This window comes from Chiloscyllium plagiosum, unplaced genomic scaffold (genome assembly GCF_037043375.1).
Source record: "Chiloscyllium plagiosum isolate Xiang-an unplaced genomic scaffold, Cpla_swu_hap1 HiC_scaffold_29, whole genome shotgun sequence".
Taxonomy (NCBI): Eukaryota; Metazoa; Chordata; class Chondrichthyes; order Orectolobiformes; family Hemiscylliidae; genus Chiloscyllium; species Chiloscyllium plagiosum.
Window position 1 is genome coordinate 5,325,279 of NW_028270167.1, and position 26,533 is coordinate 5,351,811.

The window sequence follows — 26,533 nt, forward strand, 5'->3', positions numbered from 1 at the left end:
GAGCATGCCATTCATTCTTAACAGAAGAACATGCATTTATTTGAGCATGGTTTCAGTCTCAGAACATCACAAAGTACACTTTATATTTGTGAATCATTTCTGAATTACTGATAGACATTGTGGAATAGGGGATTGAAATGTGTAAAACAGGGTTACGTAAACAGTAAAATGGAATGAATATGTGTAGACATTGGTTGAACAAGGAAGGGCGGCACAGTGGCTCAGTGGTTAGCACTGCTGCCTCACAGCACAAGGGACCCGGGCTCATTTCCAGCCTTGGGCGACTGTCTGTGTGGAGTTTGCACTTTCTCCCCATGTCTGCATGCGTTTTCTCTAGGTGCTCCGGTTTCCTCCCACAATCCAAAGATGTGCATGTCAGGTGAATTAGCCATGCTAAATTGCCCAGTATGGTATCTTCTACCATAGTGTTAGGTACATTAGTCAGGAGTAAATGTAGGGGAATGGGTCTGGTTGGGTTACTCTTCGGAGGGTCGGTGTGGACTTGTTGGGCTGACGGGCCTGTTTTCACACTGTAGGGAATCTAATCTATTTGGCACACTGGGAGTACTCTGTCCTACTGATTGGAACCCAGTCCAATCAATCGCTCCCATCAGTGAATCAAAATCCTGAAACTCCTCTAAAAGTACATTAAAGTAACAACACAACAGGGAAAGCAGCAGTTCAGTGATGCTTCATCACTGCCTCCTAAAGGGCAATAAATACTGGTCTCACCAGTGACATCCATATCCCATGAGTGAGTGAAACAAGATGCCAGCTCCTGCAATGCAAAATTCCATCAGCAATGCGCCTATATATCAGGTGAGTTTATTTACTTAAAAGTAATGCACGAGGGAATCTCAAAAAACTGTTCTGAAAATTCTGATACTTATGAAGCTAAACCTGCGCAGATCTCAAGAATAGAAATTGGGGCAAACCAGGAGCTAATTAGGCAAATATAAAATTAATATTTACCACACCTAACCATTTAAATTTTTAAAATGAAATTCAAAGCTTTCATTGCTGTTCTATAATTACTGATGTATCAGGCTTAAACAATTAATGGCAGTTGGACAGCAAATGCTTAGATGTTTCATTTCTGTAAAACAGTCTTCATCAAAATAGATTTACTTGTCTGTGACAACTAACGGAAGTTAAAAAGACTGCTAAACAGAATTACAAAGGACTAACTCTACTTGTATTGCTTTTCGTCTTGCGTTCAGATAGACACAAGAAAGCCAAATTTTAAAGGGAGTAACAATGCATTAGGAAAGTTCACTGATTGTTGTTTGTCATGAAGAACGCATCAAGGAGCTGTTGTCCCAAGCTTTTATTTAAATTTTGAAAAATAGAACAATGCCTGAACATCCTTTCTGCTGCAGAGGATAGGTCCCTGCATATGAATACCGGTACCTTCCGGCAAAAGCAACATGTTTCTCAAAAGATGCAATTCCATGATAGGATATCATATTTTGAATAACCGAGAGTGCGTTAGTAAGTATGCTAAATCAAGATCAGGCTTATATACATTCAAAATACTTTTTATTGGGCCTAAAATTTATAAAAAATACAAACTTTGTCAATCTGGTTTGCAAGTGACAATGATAGGCCCAGAATCGTAAATCACATACCTTAAAAACACTAATGGCATATGGATGGGGAAGGTTTTGTATCACGACAGATCTCTGATGACCATTGAAATCTGCTCGTTCAATTCGGTCAACATAGGCTTCAGTCCAGTAGATCCAGGTGCCATCCACTGTAATGCCATTAGGCCATTTAATGCCAGTCGTGATGATTCGAGTGACATTAGATGCATCCATGCCACTTCTGTAAATGCCTGGTGCACTATCACCCCAATCTGTCCAAAACATCAGGCTATGGAGGAAGTATCAGAACAGATAAAATTATTTGCCTCACAATATATTACAAAACTAAACCGAGCTGCACTAACATTTTCTATAGCTAAGAACAAATGTCGTTTAGCAACAACAAAGGAAAGCTACTTGCAACGCAGCTTTAAAAAAAGGAAAAACAATGATTGTCCCCTTCCATTGTCTTTGTTCATAATGACTTGGCAGCATTATGTACTTTTAGTTTTCTATGACATTCAAATTTCAGTAAATATGCAAAATGAGAGGACTTTTAACCTAGATTACTTACTGGAGTAACCACAAGTCTACACACTTCCAATGAAAACAGATGGGACTCTGTGGATCAAATGGACAGATCAGCAACACTTCCACCATACAACATCCTCTAAATCAAGTCATCAAATAACAGCAGGGGGAGACACAATCCCTTGCAGACAGGGAAGTAAATCTGGGGTTCGAGTCTGTCCAAAGTCTAAAGCAGCAGTAATGCAGTTTCCCTGGGATCACTGCCAGTCTCTCACATGAAGCACAGAAACCATGGGCGCCAGAGGACAAGTCAGGTCCACATGTTTTTAGCTTCTGCTAACTGCAACAAAGTCTCCAGTTATTTACAAGATGGTGAGCCAGATCACATTACCATTTAATCAAATATGTTTTCCTCATCTGCACTGGCTGTGATTTATGGCAATAGCAGAAAGGAAGGTTAAAATGACAGAGGTGCAGTGCAGGTTAGCTTTATATTTCAGCATCTGAAACCCTAATCAAAAAAGATTCTAATGAAATTTAAAAATGCTCTCCTGCAGTGCGCTCATTAGACTCATGCTAAGCAGTGAGTTGAGACCTGGAAGGAGACCCCTGCCTGTTTCCTGAGCCTAGAGGTAAAGCAACACAACTTAAGGGAGGAAGAAATTATTCACATGAGGCGATCCTAACTGAATAATAGGTCTTACTGAAACAATATCCAGTTTCATTCTGCTACAGGATCGCTCTGTCATAACATCACTTTGCATGGTTTGGTGTCAAATTTTGTTTGGTAAATCACTTCAATAAAATGCCATGGGTTATCTGACTGCATCAAAGATGGTATTTAAATGCAAATTGCTCAAGCAAGAATCTTCCTTTTTTGCCAAGTCTAAAGCAAAGCGCAGGGCTCAGAAAAATGGTATGCAAATGAGCTTTATTGTATATTGAAACAAGGTCATTCAATAATAATTAAGCTGAACTTCATGGGAATGCCACTTACAGATGTTACAAGGAAGATGCTGGCACAGGAACCCTATCTGGCAGTGCCAAGCAACTGATGAACCTGTCCTCCAACCAGAAGGTTAGTGTATTTAGCTAGGTTTCTGGTGTTTAGTGGAAGAATGGTTACTGGAGTCACCAGGCTGAACAGCCACTGCTCCCGAAACATTGGCCTCAGCAGTACCATTGGTGCACGCGCAATAAGTGTGATGTTATTACTTAGGGAATGTAGCGATGCTGGTCATGCAAGCATGGATCCAATTTTGCCAATGGACGCTTGCTGCTGTAATTAACATCACTGGGACCATCTATGCATGTGACCAATTTACTGGCCTACTTTGTAATTATTATGGAATGATAAGCACAAATGCAAAGATAGAAGAGTGACCATTTATTTCAATGCAAAATTAGTGTATCAAGGTTATTTTGAAAGTTTCTGTACATCCGACTGGGAACAAAAAATGGGTCAATGAGCTGGAAATTCTACATGAGAAAGCCACAGCAATAGATGGAGGACGGGAAAAATTTCTGGCTGTAAGAGCTACTCCCTTTTTTTTGAGGTATTTTAGGTGTTGGAGGTGATTTCCTCGAATTCCACAAGCAGCAATTACCGTTTTATATGCTGTGCATTGTTTTGGAACTTTGGGAAAAAAAAAGTCAAAACAACAGCAGTTTAAAAGGGAGAAGAGCAGACAAAGGAAGCACATGGTGAGGACAGTGCAGGAGAGAGTGAGAGAGAGAGAGAGAGAGAGAGAGAGAGAGAGAGAGAGAAAAAAAATCTGCACAGTTACCGCCTTTGCTGTTTGAATTTGTGCATTGCTGGACATCGGAGTGCAGCTGGGAAAATTAACAAACAGTGAAAGTCACAACTAATCTTGGAGGAACTGTTGGGCGAAGTTCACAGCACAGAGTCAGATAAGTTAATTGTTGTTTTAAGTCTGTCCAATAGAGAGGCTGCAGTAGTGGGTACAGTGGATTCTTTCTTGATTAAACTTAAAATATAAGCCATAGCTATTAATTTAACCTGGGGCAGTGTTTGTAGAGGAATAAGACAGTGTCATTTTCTGGGTCTGTAGATTGTGAAGGAACAAAAATGGCCTTTGCAGTGATATGTACTTCTTGTCAGATGTGATGATTTGGAGATGCCAGTGTTGGACTAGGGTGTACAAAGTTAAAAATCACACAACACCAGGTTATAGTCCAACAGGTTTAATTGGAAGCACACTAGCTTTCGGAGCGACGCTCCTTCATCAGGTGATTGTGGAGGGCTCGATCGTAACACAGAATTTATAGCAAAAATTTGCAGTGTGATATAACTGAAATTATACATTGAAGAATTGATTGTCTGTTAAGCCTTTCATCTGTTAGAATACAGTGATAGTTTCACTTCTTTCATGTGTAAATCACAAAACCCTTTTTTTTTAAAGTTGCATTCTCGGGTTAGCTGTTAACAATGGTGATAGCTAGACAATATGTTGAAGGTGTTAGCCCCCTGTGTTCTCTGTCTATGACCTGATGTTTAGATTGATTCCAATCTAAAAAGTGAGATAACAGAGTTTTACATAAATTCATGCAGTTTTTGAGCTCAGAGTTCTACATGAATGTATGTGGTTTTTGAGCAAAGTGCAATGTAACTCTGAAAGTACCAAAAAAATTCACCACACAAAATATGTGTGTGCATGTGGGTCTTTGTCTGTCTGTGTGTGTGTGTCTGTCTGGGGTGGGGGTTGTGAGTGTGAGAAAGTGTGTGTGTGTGTAGTGAGTGCCGAGTGTCTTAAGTCTGTGAGGGGGTGCATGTGTGGGAGTCTGTGTGTCTATAAGGGTGTGTGTGTGTGTGTGTGTGTGTGTGTGTGTGTGTAGTGCAATGGTGATCACCTGTAATGTGACATGAACCCAAGGTCCCGGTTAAGGCCCTCCCTATGGGTACCAAACTTAGCTATCAGCCTCTACTCGGTAACCATAGGGAGGACCTCAACCGGGACCTTGGGTTCATGTCACATTACAGGTGATCACCATTGCACTACACACACACACACACACATATATATACACATGGACACATATACACACACACAGACAGACACACACACAGACAGACACACACACAGACAGACACACACACAGACAGATACACACACAGATAGACACACACACAGACAGACACACACACAGACATATATTTTGTGTGGTGAATTTTTTTGGTACTTTCAGAGTTACATTGCACTTTGCTCAAAAACCACATACATTCATGTAGAACTCTGAGCTCAAAAACTGCATGAATTTATGTAAAACTCTGTTATCTCACTTTTTAGATTGGAATCAATCTAAACATCAGGTCATAGACAGAGAACACAGGGGGCTAACACCTTCAACATATTGTCTAGCTATCACCATTGTTAACAGCTAACCCGAGAATGCAACTTTAACAAAAAGGGTTTTGTGATTTACACATGAAAGAAGTGAAACTATCACTGTATTCTAACAGATGAAAGGCTTAACAGACAATCAATTCTTCAATGTATAATTTCAGTTATCCCACACTGCAAATTTTTGCTATAAATTCTGTGTTACGATCGAGCCCTCCACAATCACCTGATGAAGGAGCGTCGCTCCGAAAGCTAGTGTGCTTCCAATTAAACCTGCTGGACTATAACCTGGTATTGCGAGATTTTTAACCTTGTCAGATGGGGGAGTTTAAAGAGAGTTTAAGGGTTACTGCTGATAATATCTGCCATAAATACTGTTGGATGCGAATCTTTATCAGATCGAGTGGATCGGTTGGAGAGACAGATAGAAGCGATGAGGAATTTGCAACAGCAACAGTAAGTGATGGATGGCAGTTATAGGAAGGGGGGGGGGGGGGGGGGGGGGGTGGAGTCTCAGATACAGTCACATAGACGGGTTAACTCCAGGAAGGGTGAGAGAGGTCAGCACCTAGGGCAGGAGTCTTTTGTGGATATACCCATTTCAAACAGGTATGCTGTTTTGGAAAATGTAGGGGGTGATAGATTCTCAGGGGAACTTAGCACGAACAGACAAGTTTCTGGTATTGAGACTGGCTCTAATGCAACAAGGGGTACGTCAGCTTCCAAGAGATCAACTGCGTTAGGGGATTCTGTAGTCTGAGGTACAGACAACGTTTCTGTGGCCAGCAGAGAAAAAGCAGAATGGTGTGTTTCCCTAGTGCCAGGATCAAGGATGTCTCAGAGAGGGTGCAGAATGTTCTCAAGGGGGAGAGGGGCCAGCAGGAGGTCATTGTCTACATTGGAACCAACGATATAGAAAGGGAAAAGGTTGAGATTCTGAAGGGAAATTACAGAGAGTTAGGCAGGAATTTAAAAAGGAGGTCCTCAAGGTTACTAATATCTGGATTACTCCCAGTGCTACGAGCTAGTGAGGGCAGGAATAGGAGGATAGAGCAGATGAATGCATGGCTCAGGAGCTGGTGTATGGGAGAAGGATTCACATTTTTGGATCATTGGAATCTCTTTTGGGGTAGAAGGACGGATTGCACCTAAATTGGAAGGGGACTAATATACTGGCAGGGAAATTTGCTAAAACTGCTTGGGAGGATTTAAACTAGTAAGGTGGGGGGGGGGGTGTGGGACCCAAGGAGATAGTAAGGAAAGAGATCGATCTGAGACGGGTACACCTGAGAACAGAAGTGAGTCAAACAGTCAGGGCAGGCAAGGACAAGGTAGGACTAATAAATTAAACTGCATTTATTTCAATGCAAGGGGCCTAACAGGGAAGGCAGATGAACTCAGGGCGTGGTTAGGAACATGGGACTGGGATATCATAGCAATTACGGAAACATGGCTTAGAGATGGGCAGGACTGGCAGCTTAATGTTTCAGGATACAAATGCTACATAGAATAGAAAGGGAGGCAAGAGAGGAGGGGAAGTGGCATTTTTGATAAGGGATAGCATTACAGCTGTGCTGAGGGAAGATATTCCCGGAAATACATCCAGGGAAGTTATCTGGGTGGAACTGAGAAATAAGAAAGGGATGATCACCTAATTGGGACTGTATTATAGACCTCCCAATAGTCAGAGGGAAATTGAGAAATAAACTTGTAAGGAGATCTCAGCTATCTGTAAGAATAATAGGGTAGTTATGGTAGGGGATTTTAACTTTCCAAACATCGACTGGGGCAGCCATAGAGTTTAAGGTTTAAATGGAGAGGAATTTGTTAAGTGTGCACAAGACAATTTTCTGATTCAGTATGTGGATGTACCTACTAGAGAAGGTGCAAAACTTGACCTACTCTTGGGAAATAAGGCAAGGCAGGTGACTGAGGTGTCAGTGGGGGAGCACTTTGGGCCCAGCAACCATAATTCTATTCGTTTTAAAATAGTGATGGAAAAGGATAGACCAGATCTAAAAGTTGAAGTTCTAAATTGGAGAAAGGCCAATTTTGACGGTAATAGGCAAGAACTTTCGAAAGCTGACTGGAGGCAGATGTTTGTTGGAAAATGGGAAGCCTTCAGAAATGAGATAACAAGAATCCAGAGAAAGTATATTCCTGTCAGGATGAAAGGGAAGGCTGGCAGATATATAGGGAATGCTGGATGACTAAAGAAATTGAGGGTTTGGTTAAGAAAAAGAAGGAAGCATATGTCAGGTATAGACAGGATAGATCGAGTGAATCCTTAGAAGAGTATAAAGAAAGTAGGAGTATACTTAAGAGGGAAATCAGGAGGGCAAAATGGGGACATGAGATAGCTTTGGCAAATAGAATTAAGGAGAATCCAAAGGGTTTTTACAAATATATTAAGGACAAAAGGGTAACTAGGGAGAGAATAGGGCCCCTCAAAGATCAGCAAGGCGGCCTTTGTGTGGAGCCACAGAAAATGGGGGAGATACTAAATTAATATTTTGCGTCGGTATTTACTGTGGAAAAGGATATGGAAGGTATAGACTGTTGGGAAATAGATGGTGACATCTTGCAAAATGTCCAGATTACAGAAGAGGAAGTGCTGGATGCTTTGAAATGGTTAAAAGTAGATAAATCCCCACTACATGATCAGGTGTTCCCAAGAACTCTGTGGGAAGCTAGAGAGGTGATTGCTGGGGCTCTTGCTGAGATATTTGTATCATTGATAGTCACAGGTGAGGTGCCGGAAGACTGGAGGTTGGCAAACGTGGTGCCACTGTTTAAGAAGGGCGATAAAGACAAGCCAGGGAACTACAGACCGGTGAGCCTGACCTCGGTGGTGGGCAAGTTGTTGGAGGGAATCCTGAGGGACAGGATGTACATGTATTTGGAAAGGCAAGGACTGATGAGGGATAGTCAACATGGCTTTGTGCATGGGAAATCATGTCTCACAAACTTGATTTGAGTTTTTTGATGAAGTAACAAAGAAGATTGATGAGGGCAAAGCAGTAGATGTGATCTATATGGACTTCAGTAAGGCATTCAACAAGGTTTCCCATGGGAGACTGATTAGCAAGGTTAGATCTCATGGAATACAGGGAGAACTAGCCATTTGGATACAGAACTGGCTCAAAGGTAGAAGACAAAGGGTGGTGGTGGAGGGTTGTTTTTCAGACTGGAGACCTGTGACCAGTGGAGTGCCACAAGGATTGGTGCTGGGCCCTCTACTTTTTGTCATTTACATAAATCATTTGGATGCGAGCATAAGAGGTACAGTTAGTAAGTTTGCAGATGACACCGAAATTGGAGGTGTAGTGGACAGCGAAGATGGTTACCTCAGATTATAACAGGATCTGGACCAGATGGGCCAATGGGCTGAGAAGTGACAGATGGAGTTTAATTCAGATAAATGCGAGGTGCTGCATTTTGGGAAAGCAAATTTTAGCAGGATTTATACACTTAATCGTAAGGTCTTAGAGAGTGTTGCTGAACAAAGAGACCTTGGAGTGCAGGTTCATAGCTCCTTGAAAGTGGAGTTGCAGGTAGATAGGATAGTGAAGAAGGCGTTTGGTATGATTTCCTTTATTGGTCAGAGTATTGAGTACAGGAGTTGGGAGGTCATGTTGCGGCTGTACAGGACATTGGTTAGACCACTGTTGGAATATTGCGTGCAATTCTGGTCTCCTTCCTATCGGAAAGATGATGTGAAACTTGAAAGGGTTCAGAAAAGATTTACAAGGATGTTGCCAGGGTTGGAGGATCTGAGCTACAGGGAGAGTCTGAACAGGCTGGAGCTGTTTGCCCTGGAGCTTCGGAGGCTGAGGGGTGACCTTATAGAGGTTTACAAAATTATGAGGGGCATGGATAGGATAAATAGACAAAGTCTTTTCCCTGGGGTGGGGGAGACCAGGACTAGAGGGCATAGGTTTAGGGTGAGAGGGGAAAGATATAAAAGAGACCTACGGGGCAACGTTTTCATACAGAGGGTGGTACGTGTATGGAATGAGCTGCCAGAGGATGTGGTGGAGGCTGGTACAATTGCAACATTTAAGAGGCATTTGGATGGGTATATGAATAGGAAGGGTTTGGAGGGATATGGGCCGGGTGCTGGCAGGTGGGACTAGATTGGGTTGGGATATCTGGTCGGCATGGATGGGTTGGACCGAAGGGTCTGTTTCCATGCAGTACATCTCTATTACTCGAAATGGAACAGCTCTTTCTTGACTTAGGAGGTCCGCATATACTGAAGCTCCTGCAATACAGTCTTGTGCCACTTGATGGCATCAGTACTTCTGATTTTAAAAGTCAGTGTCTGTCAGCCCCCTCTAGCGTTTGAGACATTCAGCCTCAAATCAGTCACATTCACAGATGCTAAAAAGAGCAAGCCACCCACAGCTAACATTTATAACTTCATTTCCCAATAACAGCCAATGCTAAGAAGTGAACTCTCCACATTCTGCAAGTGTAGCTCTCTCATGAGAAGATACCAGGCTTAATTCTCAAACTAGAGTTAATCTATTTTAGCTGCAGCAGTGCTTTATAACACAGAACAGTACAGTACAGTACAGCACAGGAACAAGTCCTTCAGTGCATGATGTTCTGCCGGGCATGACACCAAATTAAACTAATCCCTTCTGCCTGCCCTTGGTCCACATCCTTCCATTAATAGAGCCATGCAGTACGGAAACAGGCCCTTACTGGTCCAACCACTCCATGCCAAATAATTCCTTGCATGTTCATGCACTTATCTAAAAGTCCCTTAAACACCCCTATCGTACCTGCCTCCAGACTTCTACCACTCTGTAAAGAAAATATGCCTCTCACATTTACTTTGAATATTCCCTCCCCAACCTGAAATGCATGTCCCCCAGTATTAGGCATTTCGACTTTGGTAAAAAGATTACTGACCATCAATCCGATCCATACATCTCAATTTTATACATTTCTATCAAGTCTCCCCCTCAGCATCTGCCAGCCCAGAGAAAACAACCTGAGATTTTCTCGCCTCTCCTTATAGCTCATACTTTGGTATTCTTTGCTTAAAGAAGGTCAAAGTTGGGAGCATGGTTTAAAACTTAGGGGCTGTCCTTTTAGGATGGAGATGAGGCGAAATGTTGAGGGAACACTCTGCCTCAGAAGACAATGGAGGTGGAGTCATTGAATCTCTTTCAAGGTGGACGGAGATAAATTCTTGTTAGATAAGAGAACGAAAGGTTATTGGGGGTAGTTGGGAATGTGAAATTCAAAAGACAAACGGATTGGCCACAAATTTCTACTGAACGATGGAGCAGGGTCAAGAGGCTGAAAAGCCTACTCCTGCTCTTAATTCATGTGCTATAATGTTCCTCAATACTATCATGGATTGGAAGCTATATATGACTATTACTGGTCATTGTTTCTTATTAGAAATTGCATCTCAAAATGGACCTTTTGAATTTTTCTGACAAACTGCAATATTAAACACAAGGTTAAGCTCATTTCCAGAAGCTCACCCTTCATTAGGAACTAGCACAAGTGCCCGTGGATGGTCTAATACAGTGGAATTCAGCAGAGTAAGACGAAGGTCTCCATCAGGGTTTGAAACCTAAGAAAATAAATTTTAAAAAGAAACAAATTATTAATCTTTACTTGGACCCAAATATCATTCTCTGCCAAAGAAGATTTGTAACACTAAGTGCTATTATAACAGATTGATACAAAAAACATTGCACTGAACTAATTTACTGGATTTTTTTTTTAATAAACTCAATTCAGCTACAATAATAAAATTCAACTTCAAACCACTCCGAAATTAGGTAATAACTAGTTCACGCAGAGTCAATGTTCCAAGTTTGACATGATAAATCAAAGCAGAATACACTAGTTTAATTTTTGCAGAATTTGATAGAATTTTATGTTAAGGTGAACACTGAAGAACATTCATCAATATTTCTGTTTCACGTGAAACATACTAAAACATACTAAAAGTCCCTCCATACAACACAAGAAACATCTTTACTTTGCAGTAGGATGTGCCATACACATGATTTTCATGTTGCAAACTAGTCATTTTATGGAACAACTAAAAAAATGTCAAGTTATAGTGGAATTACAATAGAAAATTTGGTGCTGTGTAAGTATATCTACTTAGGATTAGGTTAAAAAAAACCACTAAATATATCGCACTTGGAACTCTGAGCAGTCTGAGAAAACCAATGTCAATGCAATCTGGTCATTTTGTGAAAGGTTGAGAAATAGTACTTTTGGCTATGGCATTGTTTTGTTTCCTTTCCTGTCTAATAAGGGAACATGATCACGTTTCTAAAGAAAAACCATATTCAAGGCCACATAGCAAGACAGCAGAGTCTGCTGTTGAGTCATAAAATCCATGTGTGGGTCTATTCCACCAGCAGAAAGTAGGGTCTAAAGGCAGAGAAACAATATGTTAGTCGGAGTCTGTACTGCTGACCACTGTTCACAGCTCTTTGTTGAATTGGAGGAATTAAAGGCAGGGCCAGATTTGTACTTTGTTGATAAATTAGGCCCACATGGATGGAATGTGCTATTTGACTAGCCAGGCTGAAGAAACTGTAGTTCACCATAAAATCTCAAACTTCAGATCAGCATAACAATAAAAAAAAGGAACAAAAGGTTTTTTATGTTTAAGAAAAAGTCAGTTATATCTCATTTCAGTTTCTGAACCATGTGGTAGTTCATTCTAATTTTTCTTCACATACTAGCAATATTCAATCATTTATATCCATTCATGGAATATGGGCAAAGGTGGCTAAGTCAGCTTTTATGGCTTATCTTGAATTACCCAGGCAACAGGTAAGAATCAACCTCATTGCTATGAGGTCTAGAATCTTGCATAGGTCAGTAAAAACAGCAGATTTCCTTCCCTAGTGAACCACATAGGTTTTATAACAAATCAGCTGCCAAACTCTGGTCACCAGTAGGGTAATATTTTTGAATTACAGACTCTTCTTGAATTCAAATTTCACCATCTGCTACGGTGGAACTCGAGCCAGTGTCCTCAGAACTTTATTCTCGGTTTACAGGCTAACATTCCAGTGACACTACCACTATGTCACCACCTCCACACTCGCTCCTCGGACTGATTTGATGTACGGTTTTCACAACTCGCTCAGCAAGCAAATTAAAAAAGGCTAAACTTCAGCTTTCAAATAAATTGCAGTCAATTTAATGACAAACAATTTCACAAAATTACTTGTTTACATACAACATTTTGGACGATAAAGACTATATTGATCTTATTTCAAGTGCGCCGTAATGGCTTCACAGAAGTCATACTGATAACATTACCTAGCATGGTGACAAAATGTCTGCATGACAACCCACCAGCTTGGCAAACACCTAACAATCCCAGATCTTAATCCATTACGGAAATGCGAATTAATCTAGCATTAATTATACTATTTGCTGGCATACTATAAATTATGTTGTAAAGTAATTTTACCCAGCCCTTTCATTCACAATACATTAACTCATATCACTTGCAATGGCTTTGTGGATTAATACAATGCCAGGTTGCTATCATTGACACTTTTGGTCCTGTTATTGAGATGTTAAGTTATAGGGCAAGAACAGGTTCCATTCAATCACTTTGCCTTATAGGGATGAGCCTGGCTCAGCTTCTAACCAATGCTTGAGTGGGACATTGGCAAAAAACATTGAAATTAAACTACATATTACTTGCCTCGAGTTTCTTAGCTCCTGCATCTATCCAGTAAAGAAGTTTGCTGATGGGATCAAAGGCCAATGCTTCCACAGTTTGTAGATCATCTTTGATTATTATATCCTGGCTTGTGTTTCCATTTAAGCACAAACGCTGTTTAGAGAAGAAAAGTGTGATTAGGTACCTCAACAAGTTGAGAACTACAATATTACAAAGCATCACTGGATTACCATAAAAAAGCTTTCAATCCCTTTTTGCACATCAGTAACAAATCTTAAAAATGTAAATCCTATGTGAAACTATATTATTAATGCGGAGATTAAACTTATGCCTTGATACCACAAGAAAGAGAAAATCTGGATTATTATTTTTCATTAGATCCAGAGAACAGAACTCGAAAGACAAGTTAAATGAAAAGTTTCAATTCAAATTTTCCATCTAACAAAAGGGAAAAAGAAAAATTTGCGGTGCCATACATCTCAAAACAAACTCTAAAATATTCAATTCCATTTCCAGGTGATACTGGGGTTTCAAAATTCAAGGCAATAGTCATGATATCTGTAGTTCAAAACCAGTTTAAGCTTGACGTTAAACTGCATGGCCTATAATTTGAATAGGGATTAGCATTTCAAATATGACCAGCATCAATCTCTTAAAACGCAAGCAGTGGCTGGAGTTAGCTGCAGCTAACTGTAGTCCAGATGTGACCAGATTCCATATGCCCAACTAAGGTAACAAAACATTAGCTACCAATGCAGTTAACGTGTCAACAACATTCTATTTGAATTTCTGTTCATCCAATTGTGCTTTTTTTCCTCCCTTTCTTGTTTTCCCCATTCCTCTGGGTGTACCTCTCTACCTCTATAGCACAGGATCCTCCTCCATTCTTAGATCAACACAACTGTATTTCCTCAGTGCTGTTACAAAACTCATGACTAGTTATGCATGTGTTGACACAACAATGCAATACTACAGATCTTGTGGTCTCAAAGAACAAGGGACCTTTCACATCTTGTTATTAGGCATGTGGAGTAGTTCAATAAAGTTTTATAGCAGAAAACTTTACTACCTGTAGCATATGAAGTACTATAAAATGAAAGTTTACACAGTCAACCTTATTTCACTCAAGAGGGAGTTAAAGGTCTTGCCTCTTAACAAAACTATTATTGATGCAAAGTTCTTGACAATATTAAGGAAAGAACTAAAACTGGTTACTGAAAATCTGGGGTTAACATGATTCAAATAGCGCTGTTAAGAGTCAGGGCTTTGTTTGTGATTTTCTCTTTGCTAGAGGTCACGAGAAGGGCAAATAAGTATACAAATTGACCTGAGAGTTTCTTGACCCCTACTTTTCCTCAGCAATTAAGTACTGGACAAGCAAGTCCATGAGCAAACCTTCTCAACCTGGAGGTCTGTAGATGAGCAATTGACAGCCAGCTAAAGGATTCGACTCCCCACAGGCCGGAAGACTGGACCGCGTGGCAGGTGAAAGAAAAAAAAACAGGGAAATCAGGATGACGTACCTGGCACGTTAGAGAAGTTGACTGGCCAGCAGCCTCCCTGGGGGGGTATAACTCGCGCGGACGAGAAGGTTACTGGACAGCAATGCAAGTCTTTATTTGGTGTTTGATCTGTTAAGCTTTCAAGCAGGTAGGGTTGGGGAGTTATTGCCCTTCTCCACACTCATGCACTAAATGCCAATCAGAGGAATCTTTTAGGCCACAGGAGGAAGCCATTCAGCTGAACAAGTTTGTGCTCGCCCCAAAAAGAAACAATCCTGTTAGTCCCACTTCCACATTCAAACTTAAACTCCAGGGATCATTTCTTTTAAACGCACAATTTCTGTTGGAAATTACTGACTGCTTTCACTTTCACTACCTTGGTCAGTAGCAAGTTCCAGTAATTATCACTCACTGTGAAAAAATTCTTCCTCACACTTCCCTTGCCCAAAATCTAAATCTGTACCCCCTAATCCTGTACCAAAAACTAATGGGAAAAAAAAAATCCTTGTCTAATTTATTTAAACCAGCAAAGGACCATTTTTGTAACACTGGAAATTATCTAACATGAACATGCATGATATTTATTAAAGTATTCAAATAGAGTCAATGTATGCAACATTCACAATCCAAATAAATAACTGCCCAAATGTTTCCCCAAACTCCCTCAAAATCTATGCGAGACATCTAACAAGTGATCATTAACAGGATAAAAGATAAAATTTCAGTGTATTATAGCACAGTGGTGCTATTACTGAATTAGTAAGCCAGAGGCCCAGACTAATAGTCTGGAGAAATGAGTTCAAATCCTACCAAGTAGCTGGGGGAATTTAAATTCAAATAGTTTCAATAAATTTTTGACATAAAAAGTTAGTCTCTTAATAAACAAAGCAGATGCCAGCCCGCCAATGTGAAAAACCCAATTAGTTCACTAATAAAACCATAAGATATAGGAAAAGAAGTAGGCCATTCAGCCTCTCAAGCGCACTCACCATTCAATAAGTCATGGCTGAGCGAACATTCCTTACATTTATGAAACGTTTTTCAGGGAAGGAAATCTGCTTCCCTCATCTGGTCTGACTACGGGACCACAGATCCACAGTAATGTGGTGAACTCTTAGTACCCTCTGCAAACCATTCCAGATAGTACTTTACCACATACACTGCAGCAATTAAAGCTGCCAACTCACTCTCAAAGACAATGTGGATGAGCAATAAAGTGCTTTGCCAACAGCACTCTCAATCCATGGAAAAAAAACTAGCTTACAAAAAAAGAGGGCATCAGCTAGAAAATATTACATTAAAATATTAAAATCACAAAAGCACTAGCAATGCTTCCAAATAAACCTGTTGGACTATCACCTGGTGTTGTGAGATTGTTAACTTTGTACACCCCAGTCGAATACCAGCATCTCCAAATCAACATTAAAATATAATTTACTTGCTGCATTAAAATAAATTAGCATATACCACACACAAAATGCACGACAGCCACTCCCAAGGCTCTTCACCAACACTTTCCAAACTTGAAATCCTTTCCAGACAAATGGAACGGATGTATGGGAACATCGGAACTTGCAAGCTCCCCTCCAAATCATGGACAATCCCAACTTGGATCCAGCACCATTCATCTGTGGTCACTGGGTCAAAATCCAAGAACTATTACCATGTGGTCTGCAGCAGTTCATGAAATTTGCTTTACACTATCTTCAGGGAGAATTAAGGATGGACAATAAATGCTAGCCTTAATAGAGAAACTTACATTTCAAAAAGTCCTAAAACTTTACATACTATTATACTCTCACCTCAAGACTAGGTGCTCACCTGGATAACATCCTGTGAAATATCTGCCCAATATATGCAGTTGTTTTCATAATCAAAATCCAAAGATACAGTGCCTCGCAGACCCTGAAGTGGTAGTACCTCATCTGTGCCCTTGGAAAGATCATAGCGATGAATAGAGCTCCTTAGAGCATAAAGTAGGAACTCATTTTCCTCTGCAATCAAAAACAAATGTTAATGCCTTAACTATTTAGATGATGCAAAGAAAGAGAATATAAACTCTCCAATAATAAACAATTATAAAAAAGCTTCATTAAGGATATCACCTTTGTAACTTGTTGTATTCATTCCCACATGCAAACACTTCGCTTCCTGCTGTTTTGGTTTGCCTCCTTTTATGCCTCTGTAAATGGCCTCTCCTTGGACCCTCCCTAATTCTCATCTACATGCTGCCCCTCAGCTACATTATTTCGAAATAACAGGTTCTTCAGGTACACTGATAGCAACGCTCAGCTCTCCCTCACCTGATCCTTCCACTATACCAAACTGTCACCCTGCATTAGTTTGACATCTAATGATGCAGGAGCAGAAATTTTATCCAACTAAACATGGACACTAGCGTCAGCCCCACCGCCAACTGCCCAAGCTATCAACTTTATTTGCCCTGACCACACTGGTGTCATGAGTTTCTGATCACTTATCCATTAAGACTGCCTAATTCCATTCCCGTAAATTGTCCAATTCAACTATTGAGTCAGCTCATCTACTGCTAAAGTGTTCACCCATATCTTTATTAGCTCTAACCATCATTGTTTGAATGCTTCCCTGACTGGTCTCCCATCATCTCACTACAAAAAATTGAGGTTAAACCAAATTCTGCTACCTGTTTTCTGAAGTGTACCAAGTCCCATTCACACATTACTCCTGTGCTTGCTGACCTTCATGATTGCCAGCTAGCAACACATGGATTTTGAAATTCTCACTCTGATTTTAAAAGCCCATCATGGTCCAACCCTCCACTGTCTTGGTAAATTACTCCAGCACTTTGTGCTAGTCCAACCCTAGCTTCTTGTGGATACTCCTGATTTTCAGCTGGCTCGTGGTGGTAACCATCCTTTTTGTTACCTTGTCTACAAGCTCTGGAATTCCCCCATAAAACTCTGTGGCTCTTGACCTCATTATTTTCCTCTAACGTACCCTTTAAATGCCCACCCTTTGGCCATGGTTTTGCTCTCCTGCCCTAATATCTTTTTATGCAGTTGGATTTTAATTATTTTAAATAACACTCCTGTGAAGTGGCCTGGAATATTATACTGCACTGAAAGATGCTACACAAATGTAAGTTGCTGTTGTTTTTACATTGGCCATTTAATTCCATTTAGCTCACTTTTCACTGACAGCACTTTAAGAATAGGTAAGCTTTCCCTTTCAACTACATTTACAAGACTCTGTGGAGATCCCGTTATTTATGATGACAACAGTAAGAGCACTACCCTCCCCTCACGTAATGACACAAATCTTGCTAACTGTTACTATGTGACCTTCAAACCATAATTTTTTTTCTCTTAATATTTATGTTGGGCATTTGCAGACTCCTGAACAACTGGAGGAAGTGTCTGTCAATTTTGTCTTGTAAATAGTTTCTGCTCTTCCATGGAAAGCTGGCCATAAAGGTGACGTTCCATTGTTGGTCATACTGCAATTCTACCTCATACTTCACCACGTGGAAGTGCAGGATTATTACCCATTGTCTACGGGTAACATCTCATGCATCTTACCCTCCAACTTTCAACCAAGAAAAGACAGCATCTGAGGAGCAGGAGAAGGACAGAAGCCCTTCATCAGAAATGGGCTTCCTGATGAAGGGCTTATGCCTGAAACATTGATTCTCCTGCTCCTCGGATGCTGCCTGACCTGCTGTGCTTTTCCAGCACTACACTCTCCACTCTGATCTCCAGTATCTGCAGTCCTCACTTTCTCCTTTCAATCAAGAAATTAAAGCATAATCCAAATATTTAAACTGCTCCATTATCACTTTCCTCCTCCCACAAAATCCAACCTTAGTTAGTTGCTTTATCTCCCGGATATAACAATTACTTTTATGTGGGAAAGTAAAAGTTACATATGAACAAGTGACATTTTGGTGACGTAACAAGAGTAAACAGCCACTGAACACATTCCATCCAAAGCTAATTTAACCAACTCTATTATTACTGCACCAGGTTATTACGTACTATAAAACTTAAAAAACAAATCTAGGAACAAAAGTGAGTGGTTACCTCCCACAGGACAGGGCAGCACTTCACCCTCCAAACGAGCCTCAACATCACCTCCACTGCAGGTATCACCTGAAATCTTTCGGTAACTGGAGAAACAATAAAGATACACATCTTTTCACATTTTGACTAACACTAAACCACAAGGCATTTCCAAAACCCATTAAATCCAAAATAAACTAATCTTCTGTCAAGGCTTGAATTATAATAGGAACAAGGCTTTAAAAACTAGTTCATTGGGTGCAAAGCACTTTAGGATGCCCTTAGGTTACAATGCGTAACTTGTCAAAGGAGAACTAGTGACTGAACATTTACCCTTTTGTTCGCTTGTATGTGGAGCCAACGGGGCAGGACACAGGGGGTGCATACATATTGCCCGTGAATTCTGGATCAGGGGTGCAGACCTCCGATGAAAAGTCCTCACTCAGCTTGAAACCAAAGTCACTAAAAGGAAATAAGCATTAAAACACATTAATTCACAGGAAATTTAAAAGCATATTTAACAAATTATCATATGGAAATAGTAAGGCAGGCAAGAAAAGCTATAAATATAGGATTGGTTGTAAAATAGTCAAAAAGCCATGTAGAAACACTTGGCTTTCAGACAAACATTACGTATAAATTTTTGCACATTTTGCACAAAAATTAAATTCCAAATCCCAGATATACTCACCACTACTGATTTCACTTTGCTTTTCCTCAATACTAAACAGGCACTACATCCTACAATTAAATAAAAGCTATCCAAATGGTGTTCTTATATAAATAAATACGTATACAAATACTTATTTAAAACAAACTACTTTCTTATAGGTCTGCAGTAGAATAATTACTTCATAAACAGAGGATGTTTTACTCAATTTAAAATTAATGGGAAGCAATTTAACTCCTGAGAGACTGCCCTCAATTAGATTGTGATGATTTGTACCTCAATTCCATTTACTTACCTCCGTTGTCTATCCTTCATACCTTCACACAACAAAATAAAACTAAACTGCTGAAACCCCTATTTGCTGACTATATTCACATTGTTCTTTAAAAAGAGAAAGTGAATTTCAAATGTCTACACTACTTGGCATATGCAGAAAACTAGTTCCAGATTTCATTTTAACATTGAATGTACAAGTGAATAATTTTATGATTATCTAATTTGTTGTGCTACACTCACCTTTAATTAGTTTAACATCTGTTCGAGAAAAATTGCTGGAAGCGATCATTAGGAATATTAAGGCAGGGCACACAAATCTCACTTCTGACAGGCAGAGTCAACATGGGTGTGATAAAGAGAAGTTGTTTTTGACTTGTTTTTTTAGAGAGTTCTTAGAAGAAATAATAAGCCAATATAGATAAAAAGAAACATCAATTTGGTGCACGTGGATTTTGGTATCCTTGTCCAGAATATCAGACTAAGTTAGTATGCTGCAGCACGTCATTAGGAAGGAAAATGGAATGTTGGTGCTTGCTGCAAAGGGAATGGAATAGGAGAGTAATGATGCTTTGTTGCAGTTTTCTAGAGTATTGGTGAGAACATCTCTCGAGTTTACAGTGTACAGTTTTGGTCTCCTTATTTAAAAGGAGAAAATAGCTACATTAGAAACAGTTCACGAGAATGTTCATGCACATGATTCCTAGAATTATAAGATTATTTTAGGAGTAAGAGTTGGATTGGTTGGGCCCATATCAATGTTAGTATGAGAGGTGATCTTAAAAGGTCTTGACAGGGTAAATGCTGGGAGATTGTGGGAGACACTAGAACTAGGAAGCACAAGTTAAAAATTGAGAATTTACAATTTACAGTGGATTTTCTTTCAGAGTCAATGGATGCTGGGTCACTGAATGCTTTTGAGGCAAAGGCAGATCGATTCATAATGAACCAGGAGCCAAACATATAGGCAGGAAAGTGGAATAGGAGGGCACAAATCAGATCAGCCAGGATCTTATCAAATGACAGAGTTGGTGCAATGGGTCAAATGGCCTACTGCTGCTCCCAATTATATAGCAAGTTCAACATTCCCCAGTCATTTCAAGGTCTACAAGTATCTGGTTTCATAAACATTCTTGGCAACACACTATTAATTTTCAGTGCTGATGGTCATCAACTTTTGTCATATTTGTACTAATATGCAATTAGGCATTTCAAGAAAAAACAAAGTTTGATAAAATCCAAAATGAGCACCTCATTAAATTATCTTCCTGCCTATATTTCCCTATACCTTATTGATTGAAGCCAACCGCACACTAGATACAGTTCTGCAGAAAATGACTACCTTTGTGTTTCACCTAAAAACCAATTTTTTTTCACATATCCTAAACAGCAAACATCAGCATACCTCCCCAGTCATGTGGTGGACATTATTGCCAAATCCAACTCTGTCACAGCCTCAATGACCATGCGTACAGAATTCTAGCAGGTCAGTGATAACCCCACAAGAAGAAATCAAACCTAATTTTTGGCCCTGACCATCTGCAACACCCTTGCCATCACCTGCTGAGATCTGCTCCATCAACATAAACCAGAGATCAAACCTGGAGCTTTCATCTGGCTGGTGCAACTGTCCTCACTGCCCTGTGGTCCACCACTTCCACTCCCCCCTCCCACTCACCCAAGTCCTGGGCATCCTCCACCATCGAATCCAAGCCACCTGACAACTATGTCAAGACTAGCAAAAGTCACAATTAGGCAGTCTCCCTTCCTCAGCTAGGAGATTCATTTCATATGCATTATATATCAGAGACTTGCATTAAACTTCTACAAGAACAGGCTTAAGGAAAAGTTCATGATTCATTCACAACATAAATGATTAAATCAAGTAAACAAATGCTCAGGTACTCAGAGAATAAGGTAAAAATTGTCATGGATGAATTGATAACTGTAAATGATGTTGGTAACCTAGATAAACGGTACGTCAGAGCTGCAGTCTGATGTAGTTACAAAGCTCATCACTAGTCATGGCTGTCTTTTTTCAAAAAAAAAAGAAAACTTGATTTAATTAGTTTACCATTCATAGTCTTCTCTTGTACAAGAGCAGTTGCTGACTGTAATTGGCCTGTCAAAGTCTTCACCATTAAAGCAAGTAGCATGTGGAGTTCTTCGTTTGTAGACAACTTTCCGACCAAGCAAACATTCATTGCCGTGCTCATCAGAGGGAGACCACAGTTTGTAATCAGTCTCAGAACAAGGTACTCCTTAAAAAGGGAGAGATAAAGAGAGAACTTACTTTTTATTTTAAAAACTTCAAATGTATTGTACTTCAGTTGATTTGCAATTGTGAACAGCCCTCTAGATACACAATTCTGTGGCGATGAATTGATCACAGGCTTTGTTACTAGATTGCATTGATACATTATCTGTGGAGTATACTGATCCCCAAAGGAGAGTATAAGACAGGCAATTTTAGATAAAGTAGATAAATGTGAACTGGTAGTCAGCCTCCTCCTGTATGGATACACGACAGCTCCTCACATACAGGCTATTTTGTAAGAATAATTTTAAAAATGTGGAAAGAGATTAATATTGCAGGATTTCATGATCCTTGTTGAGAGCAGAGTGAGTGAATGTGTGAATTAAATTCACAACCTAACAATTCCTCCTATACAAGGACCTGTCAGCAAATAAACATTAATTAAAAGATTAAAGGGTAGACCATGTTATGAAGTTGTAGATGTGTACTGTCTTTTTAAGGGAGTTGAAGTTTCTGGCTGGCACAAAGTGTTCCGAAAGATTTTAAAATGTAACAGTGGGTGAAACAAACAGCTGGAGCCATGTTGTCATCTTACAAAAAACAAATTCAAATTCAACCAGTTTAAATTATGCCCCAGATACCAAAATCCAATCAAATTTGCATTTAGTATTTTAACAACAGCAAACCAATGAAATGATCTGATGTTTTGGCTCATATAATCGGGCATTTTGAACAGTTGGAGGGAGAACTGACAAGAAAACAATAAGTATAGACTGCTGGCAAATAGCTCTCTGAAAGGTTCATATGAAAGACCTGAGAAACAGATTACTGAAGAAAAGACAACAGAGGAAAATCTACAGATAAAGATACAAAAAGAAGATTTGACAGCTGGCTGGTTTTGAAATGTGAATTTATTTTGTAAATCTTAATCGGGGTTTTTAATCGGACCAGTATTGTAGAGTGGGGAGATAAAAATAGGTTTGAGAGAAAGGAGCTGTAAATAGTTGTTAAGAAATAAAATTGTTAATTTTTACTTTAAATAGTATCCTCTGGGATAGTTCTTTGCTTCTCAAAATTTAACAGATTACAGTGCGAGGTGAGCTTCTCTGTGTGTCGGGTTTAAATTAGCAGAGGGGTTTACCCTATGTTGTAGCAATTCTAACACCCTGAAATAGGTTTATCTACGTAAAGATAGATAGGGAATTGGCCACCTTACTTCTGTTTTTAATTGCAATCTTCAAAAAAAAAGATCTTTCATTTTTAAATGGATACAGAAGAAATACTTAAATCATTAAAATGCAAAGCAGAAATATAATTTGTTTTGCATGTATTTATCCAAATTTCTTTTAAATGTTGTAACTGTATTTGTATCTACCACCTTCTCTAGAAGTTCATTCCACACATGAAACACTGTAAAAAAAGTTACTTATGCTTTTTAAAAGTCCTTTTTCCTCTCACCTCAAAAGTATTGAACTTCCCCATCCTCGGGAAAAGATACCTGCCATTCACCTTATCTATACCGCTCAATTTTATAAACTTATATAAAGGTCACCCCTCAATCTCCTACCTCCAGTAAAAAAAGTCCCATCCTATCTAGATCTCCTTATAACTCAAGCCTTCCATTCCTGGCAACAATTTCAATATTTATTCAATGTTCAAGAACTGTTTGATTGGGAAGGTAACAAACAGTACCCTTTTTTGGATTTTCTTCAATTTTTGTTAGTTTCTTCTGCAATTCCATTCCTGCTGGCCCCATCTCTCTTCGGGTCATTGTAAGTGATGTCACAATGAAGCGGTGACATTTGTTTTAGCATTTGGTGAAATCTTGGCAATGCTAAAGTTGTTGATTGTTGCTCCTACCCACAGTGTCAATCCCAGCTAGTCATGGTAACAGTAACCCTGTTCTGTACATATTTTTCACTTCCAATAATTCAGAACAGAGTCACTTAATGCCTGAAAACACATGCACAGCACTGATGAACAACCATCATGAGAAAGCAATAAATGCCTTCATTCAAGGACATCAAGATAAATGCAGAATACTCCACTGCTTTAAATATCTATTATATGATTGTGTAATTGTCTCTGAAAGAACAACTAATAAAAATAACAGACATTAGAAACGTTTGATAACTTTATGTGGGGTTAGCAAATATTTAAAGCTGTACTCTCCTTCCCAAACTGTTGAGAAGACAGGAGGAGAGAGTGAAATTTCATTAAAAAGTAGTGAAATATCAACACAAACTTACCCAATGCCAATGTTGTATTGATCTGTAGTATTAGCCAACTGTGGGACTGCTGGGCATATGAGCCAAAGATTGTGAAGACAGTGCTTTTCTCTCCAGGCTCAGTAAGTAATCCATATATAACAACAGTCTTTTGAGTGAAGTTAAAAGTCTTCCACGTCTCTCCCTCATTGGTACTGTACCTTTTCGTTGAAAGAGATTGCATAAGTAAAACAATGATGCATCTGGTCGTTTACAAACAGCTAAATCATCTTCCCATTGACACATCTCTACTATACATTAATTTCATACTATATTGGAAAATACAAAAATAATGCTTCAAAAAAATACAATATAATCCAAAATTTTAATTAAACGCTACAATAAAAGGGGAAGAATAAAAGAAAATTATAAAAGTAATCAAAAGTAAAGATTTTCAAAGAGATAAAACTAGTCATTTTCTTAAAAGTTGGAAAAAATACACTTTCTTTGGTTTACTCACTTCAGCTGGGTGGTAGGGGAGCCCTGAGGGATTGCCAATAGGATTCCTCCATGGTCAGCCCAAGAATAATAGTGGGGACCTTCAAGGGCCTGAAGAAACAACAAAAGGCAGAATATAATCAAATCATCTTCACAATGCCATTCTCCCCCAAATTTCACCTGGACACTCTTTTCCGATCATTCTCTAAATGGGTTTGAGTGGCACTCCTTATACAGGCAACTGGTTGGACAATCAAAACATTCACCGCTTTATAATCATTCACTTCGAAAATGAATCAGGAAGACAAATGAACTTTCCCACAGGAACGAAGGAAAAATATCTGTTATTCAGGGAAAAACTTCAAAAAGGTCAACAGAAAGACACAAAAAGAGCTATAAAAAAAAAGATAGAACATAGAAAAAAAAAGCACAGAATATAAAGACACATACCAAAAGTTTCTACAAACATAAAATGAAAAAGAGTGACTTAAGTAAACATTGGTCCTTCAGAGGATGAGAAGGTCATTTAGTGATGGGATATGATGAAATGAGCGAGGCACTGAACAGGTATTTTGTATCGATCTTCACTAGAGGACACTAATAACATGCCAGTAATTGACAAAGAGACAAAGGTAGGTAAGGACCTAGAAACAATAATTATTATGGAAGAGGTAGTGTTGGGCAAGCTAATGAAGCTAAGGATAACAAGTCTCCTGGCCCTGATGGAATGCATCTCAGGGTACTAAAAGAGATAGTGGGAGAAATAGCAAGTGTACTGGTGGTAGCTTTTCAAAATTTGCTGAACTCTGGGGTAGTCCCAGCAGATTGGAAAACAGCAAATGTGACACCACTGTTTAAAAAGGGAGGTAGACAGAAGATGAGAATTACATACCAGTTAGCTTAACCTTTGTACTGGGGAAGATGCCAGAGTCTATTGTCAAGGAAGAAATAGCAAGGCATCTCGATAGAAATTGTCCCATTGGGCAGACACAGCATGGGTTCATGAAAGGGTTTAACAAATTTTTTGAAATTCTATGAAGATATTACGAACAAGGTGGACAATGGGGACCCAGTATTTAGATTTCCAAAAGGTCTTCAACAAGGTGCCACACAACAAGGCTGCTGTGTTACATGTAAAGTATTAGCATAGATAGAGGATTGATGACTAACAGGAAGCAAAGAGTGGGGATAAATGAGTGCTATTCTGGCTGTCAATCAGTGACTAGTGGCATGTCTCAGGGATCAATATTTGGACCACAATTATTCACAACTTATTCAGAAGATTTGGAGTAGGGGACCATGTGTAGTGTGTCAAAGTTTGCCGATGACCCTAAGATGAGTGTGCAGGCAAAGTGTGCAGAGGACTGTGAAACTTTGCAGAGGAACACAGATACATTGAGTGAGTGGGCAAAGGTCTGGTAGATGGAATACAATGTTAATAAATGTGAAGTCATCCATTTTGGTAGAAGTAACAGTAAAAAGGATTATTACTTGAATGGTAAAACGTTGCTGCATGCTGCTATGCAGAGGGATCTGGGTGTCTTTGTTCATGAATCACAGAGGGTTGATCTGCAGGTACAAGTAATTAGGAAGGCAAATGGAATTTTGTCCTTCATTGCTAAAGAGGTTGAGTTTAAAAGCAGGGAGGCTATATTGTAGCTAAACAGGGTGCTGGTGAGGCCACACCTTGCATTCTGTGTGCAGATTTGGTCTCCTGGAGGGAGTGCAGAGGAGATTCACTAAGTTGATTCTGGAGTTGAGGGCATTGGCTTAGGAGGAGAGACTGAGATTAAATTCATGGGGGGGGGGGCGGGTGAAGATCTTACAGAAACATAGAGAGGATGTTTCCACTGGCAGGTGAAGCTAGGAGAAGCAGGCAGAACCTCAAGATTAGAGGGAGCAGATTTAGGACTGAATTGA

The 26,533-nt window shown here is 39.6% G+C and overlaps 1 protein-coding gene across 2 annotated transcripts in view; it reads right to left on the minus strand.

Moving 5' to 3' along the window:
* Positions 1 to 26,533, minus strand: part of sorl1 (sortilin-related receptor, L(DLR class) A repeats containing) — a 201,599-nt gene that overhangs the window by 60,960 nt on the left and 114,106 nt on the right. For both annotated transcript variants that reach the window (XM_043676454.2, XM_043676455.2), the window contains exons 12-20: positions 24,636 to 24,724; positions 24,158 to 24,336; positions 21,726 to 21,912; positions 19,042 to 19,170; positions 18,730 to 18,815; positions 16,493 to 16,665; positions 13,191 to 13,322; positions 10,984 to 11,075; positions 1,629 to 1,875 (exon numbers count right to left, since the gene is read on the minus strand). In XM_043676454.2, the coding sequence (XP_043532389.2) occupies positions 1,629 to 1,875; positions 10,984 to 11,075; positions 13,191 to 13,322; positions 16,493 to 16,665; positions 18,730 to 18,815; positions 19,042 to 19,170; positions 21,726 to 21,912; positions 24,158 to 24,336; positions 24,636 to 24,724 (1,314 nt within the window). The remainder of the gene's footprint in view (positions 1 to 1,628; positions 1,876 to 10,983; positions 11,076 to 13,190; positions 13,323 to 16,492; positions 16,666 to 18,729; positions 18,816 to 19,041; positions 19,171 to 21,725; positions 21,913 to 24,157; positions 24,337 to 24,635; positions 24,725 to 26,533) is intronic.